This window comes from Apodemus sylvaticus, chromosome 10, assembly GCF_947179515.1.
Source record: "Apodemus sylvaticus chromosome 10, mApoSyl1.1, whole genome shotgun sequence".
NCBI lineage: Eukaryota > Metazoa > Chordata > Mammalia > Rodentia > Muridae > Apodemus > Apodemus sylvaticus.
The window spans coordinates 98,844,062-98,862,106 of NC_067481.1; the positions used below are offsets into that span (position 1 = coordinate 98,844,062).

Genomic DNA, 18,045 nt, shown 5'->3' on the forward strand with positions numbered 1-18,045 from the left:
GCTGGGTGAGAAGAAGGGATGGTTCACGGATTAGAGAGCCTCCATCTCCCAAGAACTTCCCCAAATGGCAAATACAACGAAAGACACGGCAAGCACCAAATGTGCCTGTTCCAGGCCTTGTAGTCAACATGTATGTTCTGGCCACATGCATGCAAGTCTAAAGAAGGTGCCACTACAGACATCGGGGAACAGGCACTGGTCACAAAGGAATGCCAACTTAAGTCTACGATCTCAGCTGGTGCAACAAGTTCAAGGCGAGATTGCTGCCAAGGGGATCCGTGGACATACTGAGCACATTAAGCCTTCTGAGTGCTGAGACAGCTTCCTGAGTGAGTGAAGGGAAATGATCAGGGGAATAAGGAAGCCAAAGAGACTGGCGCCTATGCTGAACTGAAGTGCCAGCCTGCTGCACTGTAAGGACTAACAGGAGGGGCCTGAGCTGCTGGAGCCTGTTCACTATGGATTCGTGGCTTAGGAAAGCCCTAGAGCGTATTAGAAAAAAGAAAAGAAAAGAAAAGGAAAAGAAAAGAAAAGAAAAGAAAAGAAAAGAAAGAAAGAGAGAAAGAGAGAGAAAGAAAAGAAAAGCTCCCAGACAGGCCAGCAAGGGCACCAAGCAGGTAAAGGTACTTCTGTCAAGTCAGATGAACTGTGTTCGATCCCAGGACTCAAGTGGCAGGAGAGACTCCACTGACCGACCGCTCCTTGAGTGCCCTGGAGCATGCACACAACACACACACACACACACACACACACAAATGTAAGAAAGAAACAGCTTTAAGTGCAAGGTCATCCATCCCTGGTACAAAACAACACAAGACCCTATCTTGAAAAAACAAAAACAACAAAATACAAACCGGAAAAGTTTTGTATTCCTCTCTGACCTGTGCCATACAGGTACAGGCCTGCAAGTTCAGCTGAAGTAGATAAACTTGAGAGCACATCAATAGTCCAGTTGAAACAGATCAAAGTAGCTACCTATGCCAGTATTGGGGAGATGTAAAAGTATAAGCAAAATTAACCCGCAGAAGTTGATCTATGAAACCAAAACAGACACTGTAAAAGCTCCTCTCATTAGTGGATCCAGAGTGAGGCTTGTCCTCAGTGCAAGCCCTCTCACGGGAAGCAGAGGACTTAGGTTAGGCATCTTCCCAGGATGGGATGGGAGCAGCCTTGCTAGAGCCCTGATTGGCCTGGGAACAATGCACACACATCCTACCTCTTTTTCTGAGTACAGGGAGCAGGCTACAATGTCCAAAAGTTTCTTTGTCTCTGCCTGGAACTCATGTTTGGAGACAGAACCTGGTAATGAATCACAGACATAATCAGTAAGATTGCCACTTTTGAGGAAGAACATGCTATTACATACCTTTGGAAATTTCTAAGGCTCTGACTTTTAAACACAGAGGAATGGCTAAGAGAAGTGGACATTTAAACAGTCTCTGTCAAACTAAAGGGCATGGGGCCCCTCTGCAGCCACAGAGGGGCATGGGGGTTACCCCCGAAGGTGCCAGCAAACTATGGAGCCGAGGTTCCCATGATGTGTGCTTGGGAGACTCAGGCTGGCATTATCAGGGTACAGTGCATTCTTCAGAAGCATTACTCAAAAAGCTGATTGTAAGGAGGCTTCCTTCACTTCGCAGCATCAACAGTCTGTCCTTCACTCTGTCAAAAGCCACAAATGCAGCCTGGGCCTGGGGATGGTCTTCCTGTCCCGCATCAGCAGGGTCAGCATTCCCTTTCAGTGTACTACCATATCTGTCATCATCACCAGCGGGGCAGGCCACAGTAGGTAAGAGCCAAGGGTTGGGTTGCCAAGGTGCGGGTCTCCAGGCTTACCCTGCACAGCCTCAGTGTTGCTGATGATGGAGTGCAGGGCCTCCTCCTTCTTGTCCTCGGCTGCCTGTGTGCTGTACGTCTGTCCTGTAGAGATCCTTGAAGCCAAACTTTGTATGGGGCCCCTAAACTGGACTGTGGTCTTCTGAAGGTGCAGAACTGGCTTTCCTGAAAAGACAATTGTAAAAACTGGGTGAGCATATTTTTTTTTCTTTTTTTGGTTTTTTGGATTTGATTTTTTCAAGACAGGGTTTCTCTGTATAGTCCTGGCTGTCCTGGAACTCACTCTGTAGATCAGGTTGGCCTCGAACTCAGAAATCTGCCTGCCTCTGCCTCCCAGAGTGCTGGGATTACAGGCGTGCGACACCACCGCCCAGCTGGGTGAGCATATTTTAAAGCAGGTGTCCTAGCTCACTTACACAGTGTTTAGATGTCTGGTAGAGACACAGTGGATCTGTCCAGCCCATGTCTGTGAGGATGAAGGCACAGCGGCTGTAGCAAGTAGCCTCGGTAGCCTTCCCTCATATACAGAATGTCAAATAAATGTACTTCACCAAAAGGTACTTTACCTGATCTATGTCTAGCCAGGAAGGGACTCAGAATTGCTTCTGTAACTTCCTGGAAGCCTGGTGGGTCTTGAAACCTCTGACACAGACCTAGGTGTGAGGTGTCTCCACTCGGTGGGGGAATCAGCCTAAGCCTTCACTGCCACAAAAACTCTGCAGAGTCTGTACTTCAGCCAGGGCACTGGCATTGCTTAGCAGGCCTTCAAAGAGTAAACATGTGAGTCCCCAACACCTGGCTGGAGGACTGTCTCTGATGTGGACTCCATCGCCTGCCTTTGGAGCCCTTGCAGCTGGGCTGCTTTGTCTGGCTCAGTGGGAGAGGACTCCGTCAGTCCTGAGGAGACCTGATGTGCCAGGGCAGGTTGGGTGGCCAGTCTCCCCTTCTCTGAGAAGGGAAGGGTGAGTTGGGAGAATGGGACTAGGAGAAGAAGGGGGGAACAGTGATTGGGATATAAAGTAAATAAATAAATTGATGGAAAAAAAGTCAACATTTCAGGGATACACAGTCCTCAAGGGTCTATGTGAACATCTAGACTGAAGGAAACACTCTCCTGCCGGCTATCACCCTTAACTTCTAATACATGTGAAGGAATAAACAATATCCAGAAATGAGTAGATTTTAAAAACAAATATATCTGGGCCAGTGAGATTACTCAGCAGGTAACGATGCTTGCAACCAAACCTGATGACCCAAGTTTAGTTCCCAGACTCACACTATGTCAGGAGAAGCAACTCCTGTTGTCTTCTGACCTTCACACGTGCCATGGCATATGAATGCCCACACATACAAACAAATACGCATATAATTAACTTTTCATCATTTAAATAATGAGCACGCATGCCTCTGTGTGTGGATCTCTATAGACACCAGGTTGGCAGAGCAACAATCCACGAGGCAAGATGGAACAACCTTCAACACAGCTCAACAGCTGGTGTTCTCAAACGTCTAGAGCCTGACACAGGGCAGTTTATTGTAGGTATATTTAAGTATCGTACAATTTGGATAAAAGTTTTCAGGTGTAACACAATCCAACACAATCCCCTGTGCACAATGAGGCATAATTACATCCAAACCCTTCTCAAAATACATGAAGATGGGTTCCAGAGATAGGATACCTGTTTAAGGACCTAGGGGAGGTTCTAGTGTAGTCTAGGTCATTTAGATAGTATAGAGGTCACCCAGGCTATTAGCCACTTCTGGTCCTGGATGTAGGAGCCAATATAGATCACCAGGTTATTAACCTCTTTCATTCCCAGCCTCCTAGATAGAAATCCAGGTTATACAACTCCTCCACTGAAAACACAACCCTGCATGTTTAACACTCCTATTTTCTCTAGTGCTATCTGTGAGCACAAGGATCTCTGTGCTCCCAACATCTGTGAATGAGTTATGTGCACAGAGTGTAAGTGCCCAAAGAGCTCAAGCAAAGACATTTGATCCCTCTGGAGTTGGGAGTTACAGTTATAGGTGTACTAGGAACTGAACTCAGGTCCTTTGTAAGAGCAATGGGCTTTCTACCTGCTGAGCCATCTCTAAGTACACTTTTGTGTGTATCCTAGAGCTATAGTAACATGAACGAGCTACTACACCAATGCACATGGTAAAGCACAGCAGCCAGGGCTCCTCCCGCCTCCCGCCTCCCTGGAAGAAGACCGTAGTGACCTATGAGGATGTGCATGTGAATTTCACTCAGGAAGAGTGGACTTTGCTGTATCTTTCCAGAAGAGTCTCTATAGAGATGTGATGCTGGAAACCTTTTTTTGTTTTGTTTTGTTTTTTGTTTTGTTTTTCCAGACAGGGTTTCTCTGTATAGCCCTGGCTGTCCTAGAACTCACTCAGTAGAAATCTGCCTGCCTCTGCCTCCCAAGTGCTGGGATTAAAGGCGTGCGCCACCACTGCCCGGCTTGGAAATCTTTAAGATTTCCATTGCTATAGGCTACAAATGGGAAGACCACAAATATTGAGGAATACATTCAGAGTTCCAGAAGACATGAAAAGTATTATCATCTGTCACTCGGGATGCAAGCCATGTGAGCATAGGGATATGGAAACAGCATACCTCTCTCTCCCACAATAGTCAAAAGACATATAGCAGCGCTGCTATCCTCACCATAAGCACACTTGGTAAATGTGATACAAGTTTACAAGTAATTGTGTTTCCAGTGTGATCTTAAAAATGTTTTCGAAGACGACTGAAATGTATAAGGGATTTATCAGAAAATGCGTTTTTTACTGCAGGTTACAAAGCTGACTTCCAGAAGGACTGCATATGTTAGCAAATCTATTCAGCAACCCCAGTTATCAAGGCTGAAACTGTCTTCGGTATAGACTGAGGTCAAGCATATACTAATACACTGTGAATGAGCCTGGGTCCTCAAAGCTGGAGGAAGGAAAGGGAGAGAGTTGAGACCAATATCATTGCCCTTTAAGTAAAGGTACCATGAGATCCCCTGAACATGAAGACCAGAAACAACCTGTGTGAGTACATCCCACCTCCGTATGCATTTTCTAACCCAGTCTATAATACACACACACACGAATACTATATCAACATCAATGCTATATGTCTGTATCAGTCCCAGGATGACTCATCACCCTGGGAGCAACAAGCACCATGAGGCCAGGGCCGTCTTGAACGTCTAGGAGTCACTCCTGACAAGCCTTTTCTCAAGAATACACTGGTCCTGGGCAAACTGGAATTACTCTGCATTCCCCAACGAAGGGACAAGTGCTCTGTGGAGCAGAGGTGAGCCTCGAACTCTGATGCCAGACAGTGCTAAAAACTCAGAAATGAAGGTATTTTTAGTAGAGCCTGGGATGATCTGAGTCAAAACGTTCGCAGTAACTGACTACAGACTTCAGACTAGCATGTATTAATCCATACTTTAATGTACATGGGAGAAGGGACAGCTTCTTCTTACAGGGAAACTGCTATGGAATGGTAAAAAACAGACAGATAAATCATATTCAGATAGAAATTACTGACAGATGTCAACAAACAACTATACAATATTAGTGTATCCTAAAAAACCACTTGCTGATTTCAAAGAGAAAGTCAGTAATTTTACCATGGGGGGCGGGGGGAGGCAGATCTCCTTTGATTGAGTGATTCCCACATCAGGAGAGACCGGCCAACATCATGATGTGACACAGCACTCTAAGAAAATGTTAGCTAACCCCCAAACTGACAAAGACACACTACAAGACCAATGGCTGAAACTCCTCCTAAGTGCTGCAGTCCAGACAGACAGACAGACAGACAGACAGAATGACCGATGATGGAAGACAGAGGTGATAGAATCAGGAATATAGGACTAAGAGTTCAAGAACTGCCTGGACTAAATGTATCTCAAAGAAAGACCTGAGCGGCTGGCAAGACGGCTCACTGGGCAGTGCTTGCCATAAGCCTGACGGCGTGACTTAGATCCCTGCGACCCGCAAAGCGCCAAAACCTGATCTCTCAGAGTCGTCTTCTGGCCTCTGCACACACAATAAAAAATAATTTGAATGGTGCATAGCTGTAATGCTAGCACTTGAAGAACAAAGGCAGGAAGACTCTAAGTTTTAGACCAGTCTGAACTATATTTGGGAGACAGCCTCAAAATAGAAAAACAAAAACAACACAACAACAGAAACCAAGCTCTTTCATGCTTACAAATTGTGGATGAGATGTGACCTCCCAGCTGCCGCCGGGCACCATGGCCGCCTGCCACCATGCTCCCCGCTGTGATGGCTATGGACTAACCACCTGCGACCGAGCGAGGGACAGACGAAGACTTCCTGCTGCTGGTGTGCGCACCAGGGTGATGGTCACAGTTAAGACAAAGGAGAACTAAGACAAAGGTCCATCCAGCAACGGGTCTTCAACAGCAAAAGTCATGACACGGTAGAAGAGCCGGGTGTGCTTTATTTGGAAGAGAAAAGCAGAAGACACAGTGAACACCACAGATGAGAGCTGCAGAGGAGCGTGCAGACTCGTGGCCCAGGACTACACCCAGCACAGGCTGCACTGCATGACTCTCTGGTGTATTTGTAAAATATATCCATCAAACAGTTTTTGCAAAACCACGTGGTAGTGGCACACACCTTTAATCTCAGCCCTTGAAAGGCAGAGGCAGGTGGATCCCTGAGTTCAAGGCCAGCCTGGTCTACAGAGTTCCAAGACTTTCAGAGCTACAGAGAAACCCTGTTTAAAAAAAATAAACCAACCAAACCAAACAAAAAAGTCTTTGAAAAAAAGGAGGGGGGTAAGGGGAGAAAACCAGATACTAGATTTGATTCCAGGTTAGTGTAACTTTCTGTAACAACTTACAGAATAAACCAACAACTTAATATATGTGCCTGAATCAGACACTAAACACACTATCTACACAGTACTGGTCTTCATGTTTCCTCCACATCCTAAATAAAAAGCCACAAAAACCTCAAAGCCAGGTAGGCCACAGTCTCCACCTGTTAAAGTGCTGGGTGGTTTGGGGCTTACACAATAGCACTGATAATGTGACTATGATATTGCAGACATGCATGTGTATATACTCACGCTCGCACGCACGCACACACACCCGGCTCAGGGCCTCCTGTGCGGTCGGTCCGCCCAGGCCTGCCCTGCCCACTAATCACAGCAACCTCTCACTCTTCTCTATACTGCTCATTCCGGTGCTGGTTTGGGGCACTCCTTCTATTAACTCGCTAAGAGATAATTAACCTCACTAAAATACAACAGAGACAAGCTTTTCATCTCCTGGTATCAAATTTTCATAAGCATCTATTACAAAAGCAGATTTTTCTCCAGCCTGAGACTGGTCTAGGGGAGTTGGGCAACTTGCAGAGGCTTTTTAGCAGAGCTTTCAAGAGGGGGGAAATCACCTGGACACAGGAACCACTCAAGTGAGCAAGGAGTGAAAACACATGAGCTGTGGACTTCTACTTCAAAAAGGTGACCTGTGTTCCCTCCAGGTTCCCTCACAGGTTCCCTCCCTGTGACTGTTCTTACTAGAGCTGTTCGTAATGGCAACTCATTGGTGAACAGTGATAAGTTGTGAGAGATGCTGGCTGTTCTTTTTGAATTACTGGTTTCTGTCCCTGGGAGGAAGGACCAAGGCACAAATTCTACATACCAAAGCAGATCCAGCCTCTAGGTTCTCCCAGTATCCCTCCCTCCCTACCTGGCATAACCTGCCCTAATCCTACACTTTCAGCCCAGGGGCTCCCAGAGGTTCTTTCCTATATAATCCAGACATTTTTGGTGTGTGTCTCTGTCTCTCCCTCTCTCCCCACTACACACACACACTCCTTCCCCATGTCAATGTCCCTGGCCTCAGTCCTTGGGGCCAATGAACTCGCACACCCGAGAGCAGCTTCCCAATGAACCTGCCTTTAATATAATCAAATCTGGCTTATTTCACGAGAAATAACCTATCAATTACCAATGTCAGTCAGATCATCTGCAATTTACAGAAGACACAGGTGAGAGCTAGTTACATGGAGTGCCACTTCCTGTATAGCCTCCTAGTTGCATCCTACCATGACAAGTTTATTGTAGATGGCAAGCAGGAACTTAGGAACGTAAGCAAAGTCAGAACTCAGGGACGCTCTGGAGACACAACCAGTACCACCAACCAACCGCATGGGGTTCTGGATAGCTTCCCAGAAGAAACCAACACAAGGAAGCAGGCTGAAATCAGAGCTTTAATGAAGTGGCCACCTCTCCAATAGGAAATGGAAACTACATATGTATTTTCTCCACCTAAGACCAAGGAGAATTAGCGCCACCATAGCAGAGTCAGTGAAAAGGTACATCAATGTTGCAAATAAAAGAGTTGAGTGAGACTCCAGAGTCAGCCTCTGGGAACAGACTGAGCAAACTAGTCAAGGCTGAGAAGGTGTTTGCAGAGCATGATGCAAAGATACAAAAGAAATTGTAGAAAAGATACTGATCCTCTGGTAAGTAAAAACAGTCTCTGCAGTATCCCTGAGATATGAATAACAAGAGGACTCTTCTACACAGGGCTCTTTCTCGAGGGTACTGGGGACCAATGCATGGCCTGTGCAAGCCAAGCACAAACTGCCTTTGGGACACTCATTTTTTGTTTTTGTTTGGTTTTAAAGATGCACTCAAATGTTAGAGAAGATACTATAGACAATCGATTTTGCTATTAGATACATATATAGACAAAAAGTATTTTGAGCACCAGGCACAGTGGCACACTTTAATACTAGCACTCTGGGAGGCAGAGGCAGGTAGATGAATCTCTGTGAGTTTATGACCAGCCTGGTCTATGTAGCAAGTTACAGGCTAGGCAAAACAACATAGTGAAACCCTGTCTCCCTCCCCACAACCAATAAAAAATTGAGGTCAAATTTGGCAAACTAGCTAAAACCGAAATAAAAAGGCAGACTCTGAAACCGAAGACATGTTCCTAAAGATTTAAGCAATCGCTCACTCAAATCTGTGAAACACTGTAACGATTTTTATGGCCAGCAGAAAGTTTAGTGGAGGACAGCGACAGAACTTCGTAGCCATTGGAAAGCTATGGGACCTGAATATGCGTAACATAAAAAAAAATTGTGTAAGGAATGCTAGAAACATTAAGATTCTTTAGCACAATTCATACTTGACTTGGGCCCTTTTATGTAAAAAGTTGTCAATACATATAATTTATGTGTATGTAACGCTAACACCTTAACTATTACTTGAGTGAGGGGTGGGAAAGCATAGACTGAGGTTATTCTCTCTCCTTTCCTTGTTCCTTTCAATTCCAGGGACCACACACCCGGAATTCACTGGTTCCCTCAAGTCCTGGGTGACCGTTGGTTTTGTTCATCGTAGTTACCCCAGGTTTTGACCTCTGCGAGAGCTGAGCATGTGCACAGCCGCGTGCAACGAACTTGTCAACCCAAGCGTGGGAGCCTCTGCAATCAGGAATGCTAGGAACTGACCAGAGCACGCTGTGGCTGCCGAGACTTCGCTTCCTAGAAGCGACCACACTTTCCTACTCCCGCCCAACTTAGCAGCCCCGGCGCAGTGCGGCCTCTGGGAGCACACAGCCTCAGACGCTGCGTCTGCGCTCTCGTGCCGCGCTCACCTCGCAGGACTCCCGCCAGCGCGGGGGCCCGCAGTGCAGTCTGCAGCCCGCGGCCCCACAGCAGCACAGCTCGCAGCTCGCGCGCCATGCTTCTGTTCCTGAGCGTGGCGAACAGCCTACGGGAGCGGTGAGGGGGCCTTCCGCGGGGGCGGCCCAGTGACGTCACGGCGCGCGCCGGGCTGTCCAAGGCGTTGCCTGTGCGAGAACGCGAACGCGGCAAAACGCAGCGCGGGGGGCCTAAACACCGTAGTTTTTGACCTTGGATCTCAGTGACAAGGGTGCTGATCCCTTGCGTTGTGCGTATGAGGGTTATAGTGTCCCCGGCCTGGCGGGAGCATCCCATTCTCGAGATGTCACTACCCAGGCTGAAGTGTGGGTTCGCGGACCTATCCAACTCTTGTGTTTCTGTGCATTTGAGCCACTGGAAGATTCTTTACAGCCATGCCAAAACCTACACTGACAAAGAAACTTTTGGTTTGACTGTTATTCGCCAAAACGTGAACTCAGTAACCAAGAGCTCTGGACTTACCCGTTTATTGTGACTTTCTCCCTACTGGAAGTTTGAGGATCCAGGCTTTAAACCTTGTCTCTAACGTTTGATCCAACTCCAGCCGCTTCCTAAGCAGATTGCCACAGCCCTAACCTCAGACAGAGTAAGGCCCCAGCGAAGACCTTTCTGACTGGTTCTCGCTTGATTCTGACACACGCCAGATACATTTTCCTATGATCAAATTTTACAAAAACATTAATACGGTTGTCTAGCTTGTAACCAGGCACTAGTTCCAATTGCAGGAGCAGTTAATTCCTGGATCCAGAATAGCCTTGAAATGTTGGTATATAGTGCTTGTTTAGTTACTGTTCTAGGTCGAATGTGTCAAGGATAGCTCCACATTTTGACTTTATAGATGGAAAATAGAAAAGAATGGGCAGATATAGAAGTCCAGACAGATGGCTCTGTATTTAAAGTGCTTGCTGCCCTGATAACCCCAAGAAATTGACAGAGCACTGTGTGCCTGTAATCTCAGTGCTGGGGAGACAGAGACAAGAGAATCCTTGTGTCTTGCTAGCCAACCAATCTACCTCACAACTACTACCCTTAACCACCAGACAGTTTTGCTCCTGCCGGGCCCACAACCTCCACAACCAACCCCACCCATGCTCCCTAGCGACTTTCCATGTTCGTTCTTAAGACCCTCAGTTTCTAGCTGCTTCTGCCCACAGGTTCTGTATTACGTCTTCTAATCTGCCAGTCATCACACAGAATAGCTTCTCTGGATACTACTCCTAGAGGCTTCATGTTTCATTCTTTTAATTCTCCATTCTGGAATCATCTCTTCAGTCAGAGGTGACACTGTAGACATCTGTAGACCATTAGATCTGGCTTGAGAATATTTAGAAAGGGGAAGTGACATTTAGCAAAGGAAGGGTAATCTGGACTTTAGTTAAGAAAGGGGATGTAGGGTCTGTCCGCTAAACTTCTAACATTCCAGGGAAACCAACTTTAGGCCCACCTGTGGCCCATCAGGAAACCAGTTTGGAACCAAGGGCCAGGAACAGGAAATGGCATCCCACAGAATTCCAAGGGCCATCTACATTCTAGTACAAACTACAGTGGTTGCCTAACAGTGGTCCACTTCAGATACCTCTTGACATCTGCCTGGTGTCACTTCCCAGATTGAAACTTGCAATAGTTTCTTCAATGCTCACTGCAGGAAGGACTGTGGAAAGCTAAAAGTTATCTTGTTAATGGTCCATACCTGTGCCAAGGACCGAGAAGTCCTGGGCAGTGTTTGAAATAATAAAGGAATCCTGGCAGCAGGAGGGGAAAATACCCTCAAGAGATGGCAGGAACCATCAATTGTCCCTCTCCCCCGACGCCCAACCCAATAGCATTCAGCAGATTCTCCCTGTAACTTAGAACTTTCCATATTATTCTCTTTCAAGGAGCCTTTTCCTGAATTCAATAAACCTACACATACATGTAAGTTTTCTTGTGGCAAGAGCTACAGAATATAAGCCGAAATACCTAAAGGCCATTTCAGTTTCCAAGCCTCTGGTATAGTAGAATTTTGTGGAGTGGACAAAATGCTGTCTACGTGGCTCAATTCTGTGGATAGTTAGGCTTACCTGACTCCCTCTGAATTTTTGTTTAGTGAAAAGTGAACTGTCAAAGATTTTGTAAGTCTTCTATAAAACAATGTGAGCATGATGAGACAATGTTTCAGACAATATAGATGAGCTGCAGTCCTAATTCACTCACCAAGGGCCTAGTTTTAGTTTTGCACCATTTCTTTATTATCTGATCCTTATTCTCCCCACACTGAGCCTAGAATGTGCAACAGAAATTAAACATGACCAGTGCATGTAAAACACATACGGCTCTTCACAAGAAGAAAAATCTTCAGTCACAGATGGGCAGGCAGACTATCTTTCCTACAATTCCCCAGGCTTGCTGCTGTGTCTGGACAGACCTGCTTCCCAGTGAGCTGTTCTGTATCTCCTGGCAGCACAGTGGCCACCAACACAATCAACTTAAATACAAGTGTATACCCCCTTCCTTGTTTTAGACAACTTTTATCATGCAGCATTTAAAATCTAATGATTCAAATCCCATCCTGTCCACTCCCTCTTGAGATATGCATTTCCTATATACATCAGGAAGGCCTTAAGCCCACCTGCCTCTGGCTCTTCTGATTAAAGGCATGGGCTACCACACCAGGCTAGCACTCTATCTTTGCACTCTAACAGTGCAGGATAGCAGTGTGTTATCTGTGAATGTAATGTTCAGTTCTTAAATGCTAGTATTTCTTAAGAGCTTCAAATGCATGTAGAGATACCAGGATCTTCAGTCACTGACTGGTAGTTGAGCTAATGCTAAGGGGACCATTAGCCAATCGGAACCATCTTTGAATCCAAGCAGTTTTACCAGCTTTTATTATAAACACCAGCACATTTCAAGTTCCCTCTTTTTGATCACAAATATAGGACTTTTTTCTTCTCCTCTTAAGTATACAGCATGAGACACAGTGTCTGGGCACTCCAGCTCTTACAGACATTTCCTTAGGACAAAATTAGGGATCATATCCACAGGCCCACTCTCAGCCACATCTTTGACATCCAGATGGACAACTGCATAGGATGCAGACTCCAAGGAGGTTGTACAAAGCTTTGAATTTCAGGACAGCCTGAGAAGGATGCCCCCAGTGCCCACATTAAAAGGCTACACATTGTCAAGTGCCACCTCCTGAGTGGGGCTGAGAGCAGCTCCTCTGAGGCTCCAGTTCCTCTTCTTGTTTGAACACATGGCTTGGGACTTCCCAATTGGCAGCAAAGGGAATTCTGAAGAGAGCCAAGAATGTGCAGGGACCCATCAAGTTGAGCAAGACGGAGCATCACCTCTGGAGGACTTGGGACAGGGCTTAGTTGAGGATGTTAGATGATGGTCTATTCCTTACCTGGTCTTATCCACAGTATTAAAATTCAAGATTCAAAATTCTACATTGAAAACTCTAATCTCGAATAGCTTCAAGTTTAGATTTCCAAGCACTGAGAATTTTGAAAATACTTCTGTGAACTTAAGAGGCCAAAAGGAAGGCTATTTGGGTCATGATTTCTAAATTTAGCAGCCCCCCACCCCCATCTAGACCACTCTTTTGTTGGAAGACAGGTATTTAAAAAAAAAAAAAAGTTCCCTGGGAGCAGCAGACTAGGGGCACCTTAGTCCCCTGTCAGTGGTCCTCCTCTGAGAGTGACATTTACAGTATTCCGGAGCTACCATCCCCTGCTCAGGAAGGTACCTGTAACTCCATGACTCCATAAGTGGGTAAGACCATCAAGTAGCAGCCCCCAGGGTGGCACCAGGCCTGCAAGGCCCTAATGAGGCCACACGGGGCAGGCTGAACTTTGGGGGAGGGGAGGTCAGGAACCACCTCAAGTCCCTGGAGCACCCTTTGCATTGATTGTGGGATCTGGGTAGAGAAGGGGGGGTGTCTGAAAAAAAAAAGGGCAGGAGCCCTCCCCACAGGGGCAGCTGACCAACAAAGAGGAGGACAGAAGAGTGGGCTGGAGGCAAGGAGCTGCTTCCGACCCAGTGGTGACAGTCCTTCCTGGCATGGGTGACATTCACCTGTGAGGACTAAATATGCACGGTGGTCCTGAGCTGCCCTCTCTCTGTGCAAGGAGCTCCCCTTTTCTCCCTCAGTGGCTGCAGTCTGGGACAGTGCCCAGCTGCCACACACTGCAGCCATGACTGCAGCCCCGACCGCTCCACTCTGAGCAAACAATCAGAACCATGTCTTACAAAGAACAGACTCCAAAAATATATATAAATAAATAAAAACCTTAAACATTCTTACAGGGATCTTAAAGAACAGAATACATGTTAAAAACTTCAGTAATTTATATCAATTTTAAGCGATACTTTATATACAATGGGGAAAAAAACACATGCATAGTCCAAATACAATGTTGAAAACAGCATTTTCATAACAAAAAAACCCCCGAACACTAAGTGTTAATACCATGTACATGAATTCAAGAAGGACCACCCTTTTTGTCTGTTGCACACAGTTTATTTAACAATATGATATAAGAAATGAGTTGGTACGTTACCATTCTATACAGTGATTGAATCTTCTTGAATTTTCTTATTTATAGTAATTATAGCGCTTGCATGATTTACACTAGAATTGCTTTTCCTCATTTCAAGTTTCACATAGAAGAAAGAAAAGAATGCTTCTTCTCTATTAACATTAGCATGGTCTAAGAGAGTGATCATCCCTATTTTTGTCTAAAACCAGTTTTATCAGAGAAACAAAGCAACAATTTCTACATCTGCAAGACAAGAGGCTGGCTTAAGCCAGCATGTATAGATAGATGTGTGTGGGTGTGTACATGTGTGCACGCCGTAGTCAATTCCTATCGTCCAGGGGTAATACTTGGAGATGCCCACAGAGTTCACTATAGAAAAAAATCTTCCCGCAACATCAGCTCGTTATCGGGACACATTATAAGATGCATTATTTCTGGAACCAGTTTCTGAGTATTATTTTTCTTCTCACTTTTAAACATAAATGTTTAAGTCTTGAAAATACAAATAAAAAATATGAATATAATGAACTTGTTTTTCCCGTTAAAAAAAGGCATGAGTCACCAGCAATGACGACAAAAAGAATCCAAACAACCCCCCACCCCCCAAAACAAAACAGAAAAAAAAAGAAAGAAAAAAGCTGAGAGAGAGAGAGAGAGAGAGAGAGAGAGAGAGACCAGATATTTAAATCAACTGGTTTTTAACAAAAAATATATTCTTTGTATTGTTTCTTTAAACATCAATCTGCCCTTCCATGCTTGGGAGTCACAGTCCCATCTAGGCTTAATAAAAAGAGCCCAAATGCCTGGATTTTCAGTACAAAAAGTCCAAAAACATGAAAGGGGAGGAGGGGAAGGAGAAAAACAAAAACAAAAACAAACAAAACAAAAACCCCAAAACAACAAAAAGAAAAACAAACAAAAAAAATACAAAAAAAAAACAAAACAAAAAAACCCAAAAAGGAAAAAAAAAAAAAAAAACCCTCCCAAATCCCCAAAACAAAAACAAAACAAAAAAACAAACACCCAATGCTCTCATAATGCTACAAACCCTCCACAAACTTTTCTAGCGTGTCTCCCGTGGTATCACCAACCAGGGACAGTTCACTGGACAGTGCGCTCCTGTTGGGGGTGTTCAGCTGGGGGAGCATTGCACTCTGTTCAGGGTTCCCCAGGTGTCCCTGATCCATGGAGCTGGCCATGGTGACTGCGAGTCCGGGGTGAGGGGAACCAGTCTGGGGTGAAACATGGTGTGGTGAAGGCTGGGGCTGTATCCGTGGTGACGGGCTGGAATGTGGAGGTTGGGATTGGGGCCGTGGAGACTGCACAGGGGCTGGAGACCGCACCTGGTTACTAAGGGATGTGGCGATCTGCTGGCCAGGGAGATGTGAGGCCTGTGGCTGTCCTGAGAGCATGTGCTGCTGGGGGCTCATGGGGTTCGGCTGGCCTGGTGACCCAATTTGTTGCTTCATCTGCTGCTGCTGCAGAATCCGCTGCTGCAGGGCCTGCTGGATATTAGGGGTGCTGTCTGCCCCTAGCCCAGGCTGCCCCATCTGGCCAAGTTGTCCCATTGGAGCAGCCATCTGGCCCATGGAGCTGCCCTGGATGGGGAGGTGCTGTTGCATGCGTTGCTGCTGCATGGCTGGGGCGTAGCCTCCAGGTCCCTGTGGCTGCTGGAACTGGCTGTGTCCCGCCATGCCCCCGGCCAAGCTGGCACTGCTTTGTTGCTGCTGCTGCTGCTGTTGCTGCTGCTGCTGCTGCTGTTGGTGCTGTAGCAGCTGTCTCCTCACCATTTCTCGGTACTGTGGATTCATGTTTGCCATGTTGGGGTTGTGTCCCGGGTTCATGATGTTCAGAGCCTGACCCTGGGGGTTCAGGCCTCCCATTGCCTGCTGTGGTGGAGGCACACCAGGCCGTGGCACACCAGCTTGCATTGCGTTCAGGTTTTGCAAGCTAGGCTGCTGGTGCATGCCAGGCTGGGGCTGCATGCCAGGCTGGGACTGAAGTCCGGGCTGGGGCTGCATGCCAGGCTGATTGGCCACATACTTGGCTGTGCGCTGTTTGATGAAAGCTGCCATTAGCTGTGGGTTTGATTTGAGGATATTCAGCACCTGCTGCTGCTGCTGAGGAGAGCTGGGTGACTTTAGGGTCCGAAGCAGGTCTTGCAGGGCACTTGGCGAGATGCTCCTTGGTGGCTGCACATTGGGCATCCGAGGCCCAGCCACCGCTGCCTGGGCCTGCATGGACATTACAGGCCTGGGCATGCCTGGCATCGGCTGCTGCTGAGGGATGGGTGCCTGCTGCCACTGCCCAGGTGGCATGCTAGACATGACAGGCCCACTGACTTGGTTGGGACGGGGCACATTCATGCCCACAGGAGCCATTTGGCTTCCTGGGGTTCCCATACCTGCACGCCCTGGGGGCATGCCATTGTTGATGTTTGCTCGGTACAGGTGCTGCTGCTGCTGGGCCTCGCGTTCAATTTGCCGGGCCGCTTCCACTGCTGCAGGTGGGGGCTGGGCAGGGGGTGGGGGAGCTGGCACCTGGTTGGTAGGCTTCCCAGCAGATACTATTGTGGGGGGCTGAGTCCGGGCTACATTAGGGAAGCCAGCTGGTGACATGTTTACAGGTGAAGGCTGAGGCTGGGCTGGGGGCTGTGGTGTTTGGGGTGTGCTGGGTTGCTGTGTAGGAGTCCCGGGCGGTGCTGAGGTAGGAGAAGGCAAACTCTGCTGAGGCACATTGCGGGTGTTCATGGTTGCCATTCGCCGGCGCATGAGCTGAGCCTGCTGCAGGCGGTGCTGGATCTGCTGCTGGCGGAGCTTGTGTTTGATGTTGAGGCAGAAGGGCACAGGGCATTTATTTTCTTGGCAGTGTTTGGCGTGGTAGCAGCAAAGAGCAATGAGCTGCTTGCACACTGGGCATCCTCCATTAGTCTTGCGCTTGCAGCCTTTGGTGTGCTGCACGACCCGCTTCATCTTCTGGCAAGAGGGCAGCGAGCAGTTGGCATTGCGACACTGGCAGGCATGCACCAGGGACTGGATGCAGCGTTGGATGCTGAGACGCCGGGATTCCTGGGGGCTCTTGGACTGCGGCTCACCCTGACTGCTGCCCTCGTCATCTAGGCCTAGCCCCCACTTCACCATCTTATGGGTGTGGCTCTTTGTGTTGTAGCAATTGATACAAAGGTCATAGTCCTGTAGACAAGAGGAACGAACAGACCAGCATTAGCACAGGCCCAGCATGAACAGATACTCTCAGGCAAGGGGCACATTGTAAGACAAGGTTTGAGTAGTAATTAATGGGTCCCTTCCTTCTTTATTTCATGTGCTTTAGGAAAAGCATCAAGACTTAGAACTTGAGACTTAACAAGGACTAAGAACACTGGAGTCATTTCCACCAAGCACTTATCAGTGGACTGTGTAACACTCTCCCTAGAAGAAATGATCCTTCTCCAACAACAGAAGACTTAGTGGCTGACAGACACTTGAACCTAGAAACTAAAAAGGAAGCATTAAATCTGAAGGATAGCGGGGCGGTGGTGGCGCACGCCTGTAATCCCAGCACTTGGGAGGCAGAAGCAGGCGGATTTCTGAGTTCAAGGCCAGCCTGGTCTACAGAGTGAGTTCCAGGACAGCTAGGGCTACACAGAGAAACCCTGTCTCAAAAAACAAAAACAAAACAAAACAAAAAAAAAAAAATCTAAAGGATAGGAGCTTGGGAGACAGTTCAGTGGGGAAGAGGATTAGATAGTCAAATATGAGGATGAGGACCTGAGTTTCAATCCTCAGCATTCACACAAAAATCTGGGTATGGCTGTGTGCTTTAACGACAGCACAGGACATGGAGGAAACAAGAACTACTAAGGCTTGCTGGTCAGTCACCTGCCTAGCTCAAGATTCAGTGACATTGCTTTTCTTTTCTTTTTTTTTTTAAAAGATTTATTTATTTATTATATGTAAGTACACTGTAGCTG

General features: G+C 47.0%; 2 protein-coding genes across 3 annotated transcripts in view; both read right to left on the bottom strand.

The window, feature by feature from the left end:
- Nucleotides 1–9,619, bottom strand: part of Trap1 (TNF receptor associated protein 1) — a 35,288-nt gene extending 25,669 nt beyond the window's left edge. Inside the window, exons 1-3 of the mRNA XM_052194838.1 lie at nucleotides 9,486–9,619; nucleotides 1,837–2,001; nucleotides 1,217–1,299 (exon numbers count right to left, since the gene is read on the bottom strand). Coding sequence (XP_052050798.1) covers nucleotides 1,217–1,299; nucleotides 1,837–2,001; nucleotides 9,486–9,573 — 336 coding nt within the window. The 5' untranslated portion in view covers nucleotides 9,574–9,619. The remainder of the gene's footprint in view (nucleotides 1–1,216; nucleotides 1,300–1,836; nucleotides 2,002–9,485) is intronic.
- Nucleotides 9,620–12,390: 2,771 nt separating this feature from the next.
- Crebbp (CREB binding protein) overlaps nucleotides 12,391–18,045 on the bottom strand; it is a 128,915-nt gene continuing 123,260 nt past the window's right edge. For both annotated transcript variants that reach the window (XM_052197509.1, XM_052197508.1), the window contains one exon: nucleotides 12,391–17,266. In XM_052197509.1, the coding sequence (XP_052053469.1) occupies nucleotides 15,116–17,266 (2,151 nt within the window). In that variant the 3' untranslated portion in view covers nucleotides 12,391–15,115. The remainder of the gene's footprint in view (nucleotides 17,267–18,045) is intronic.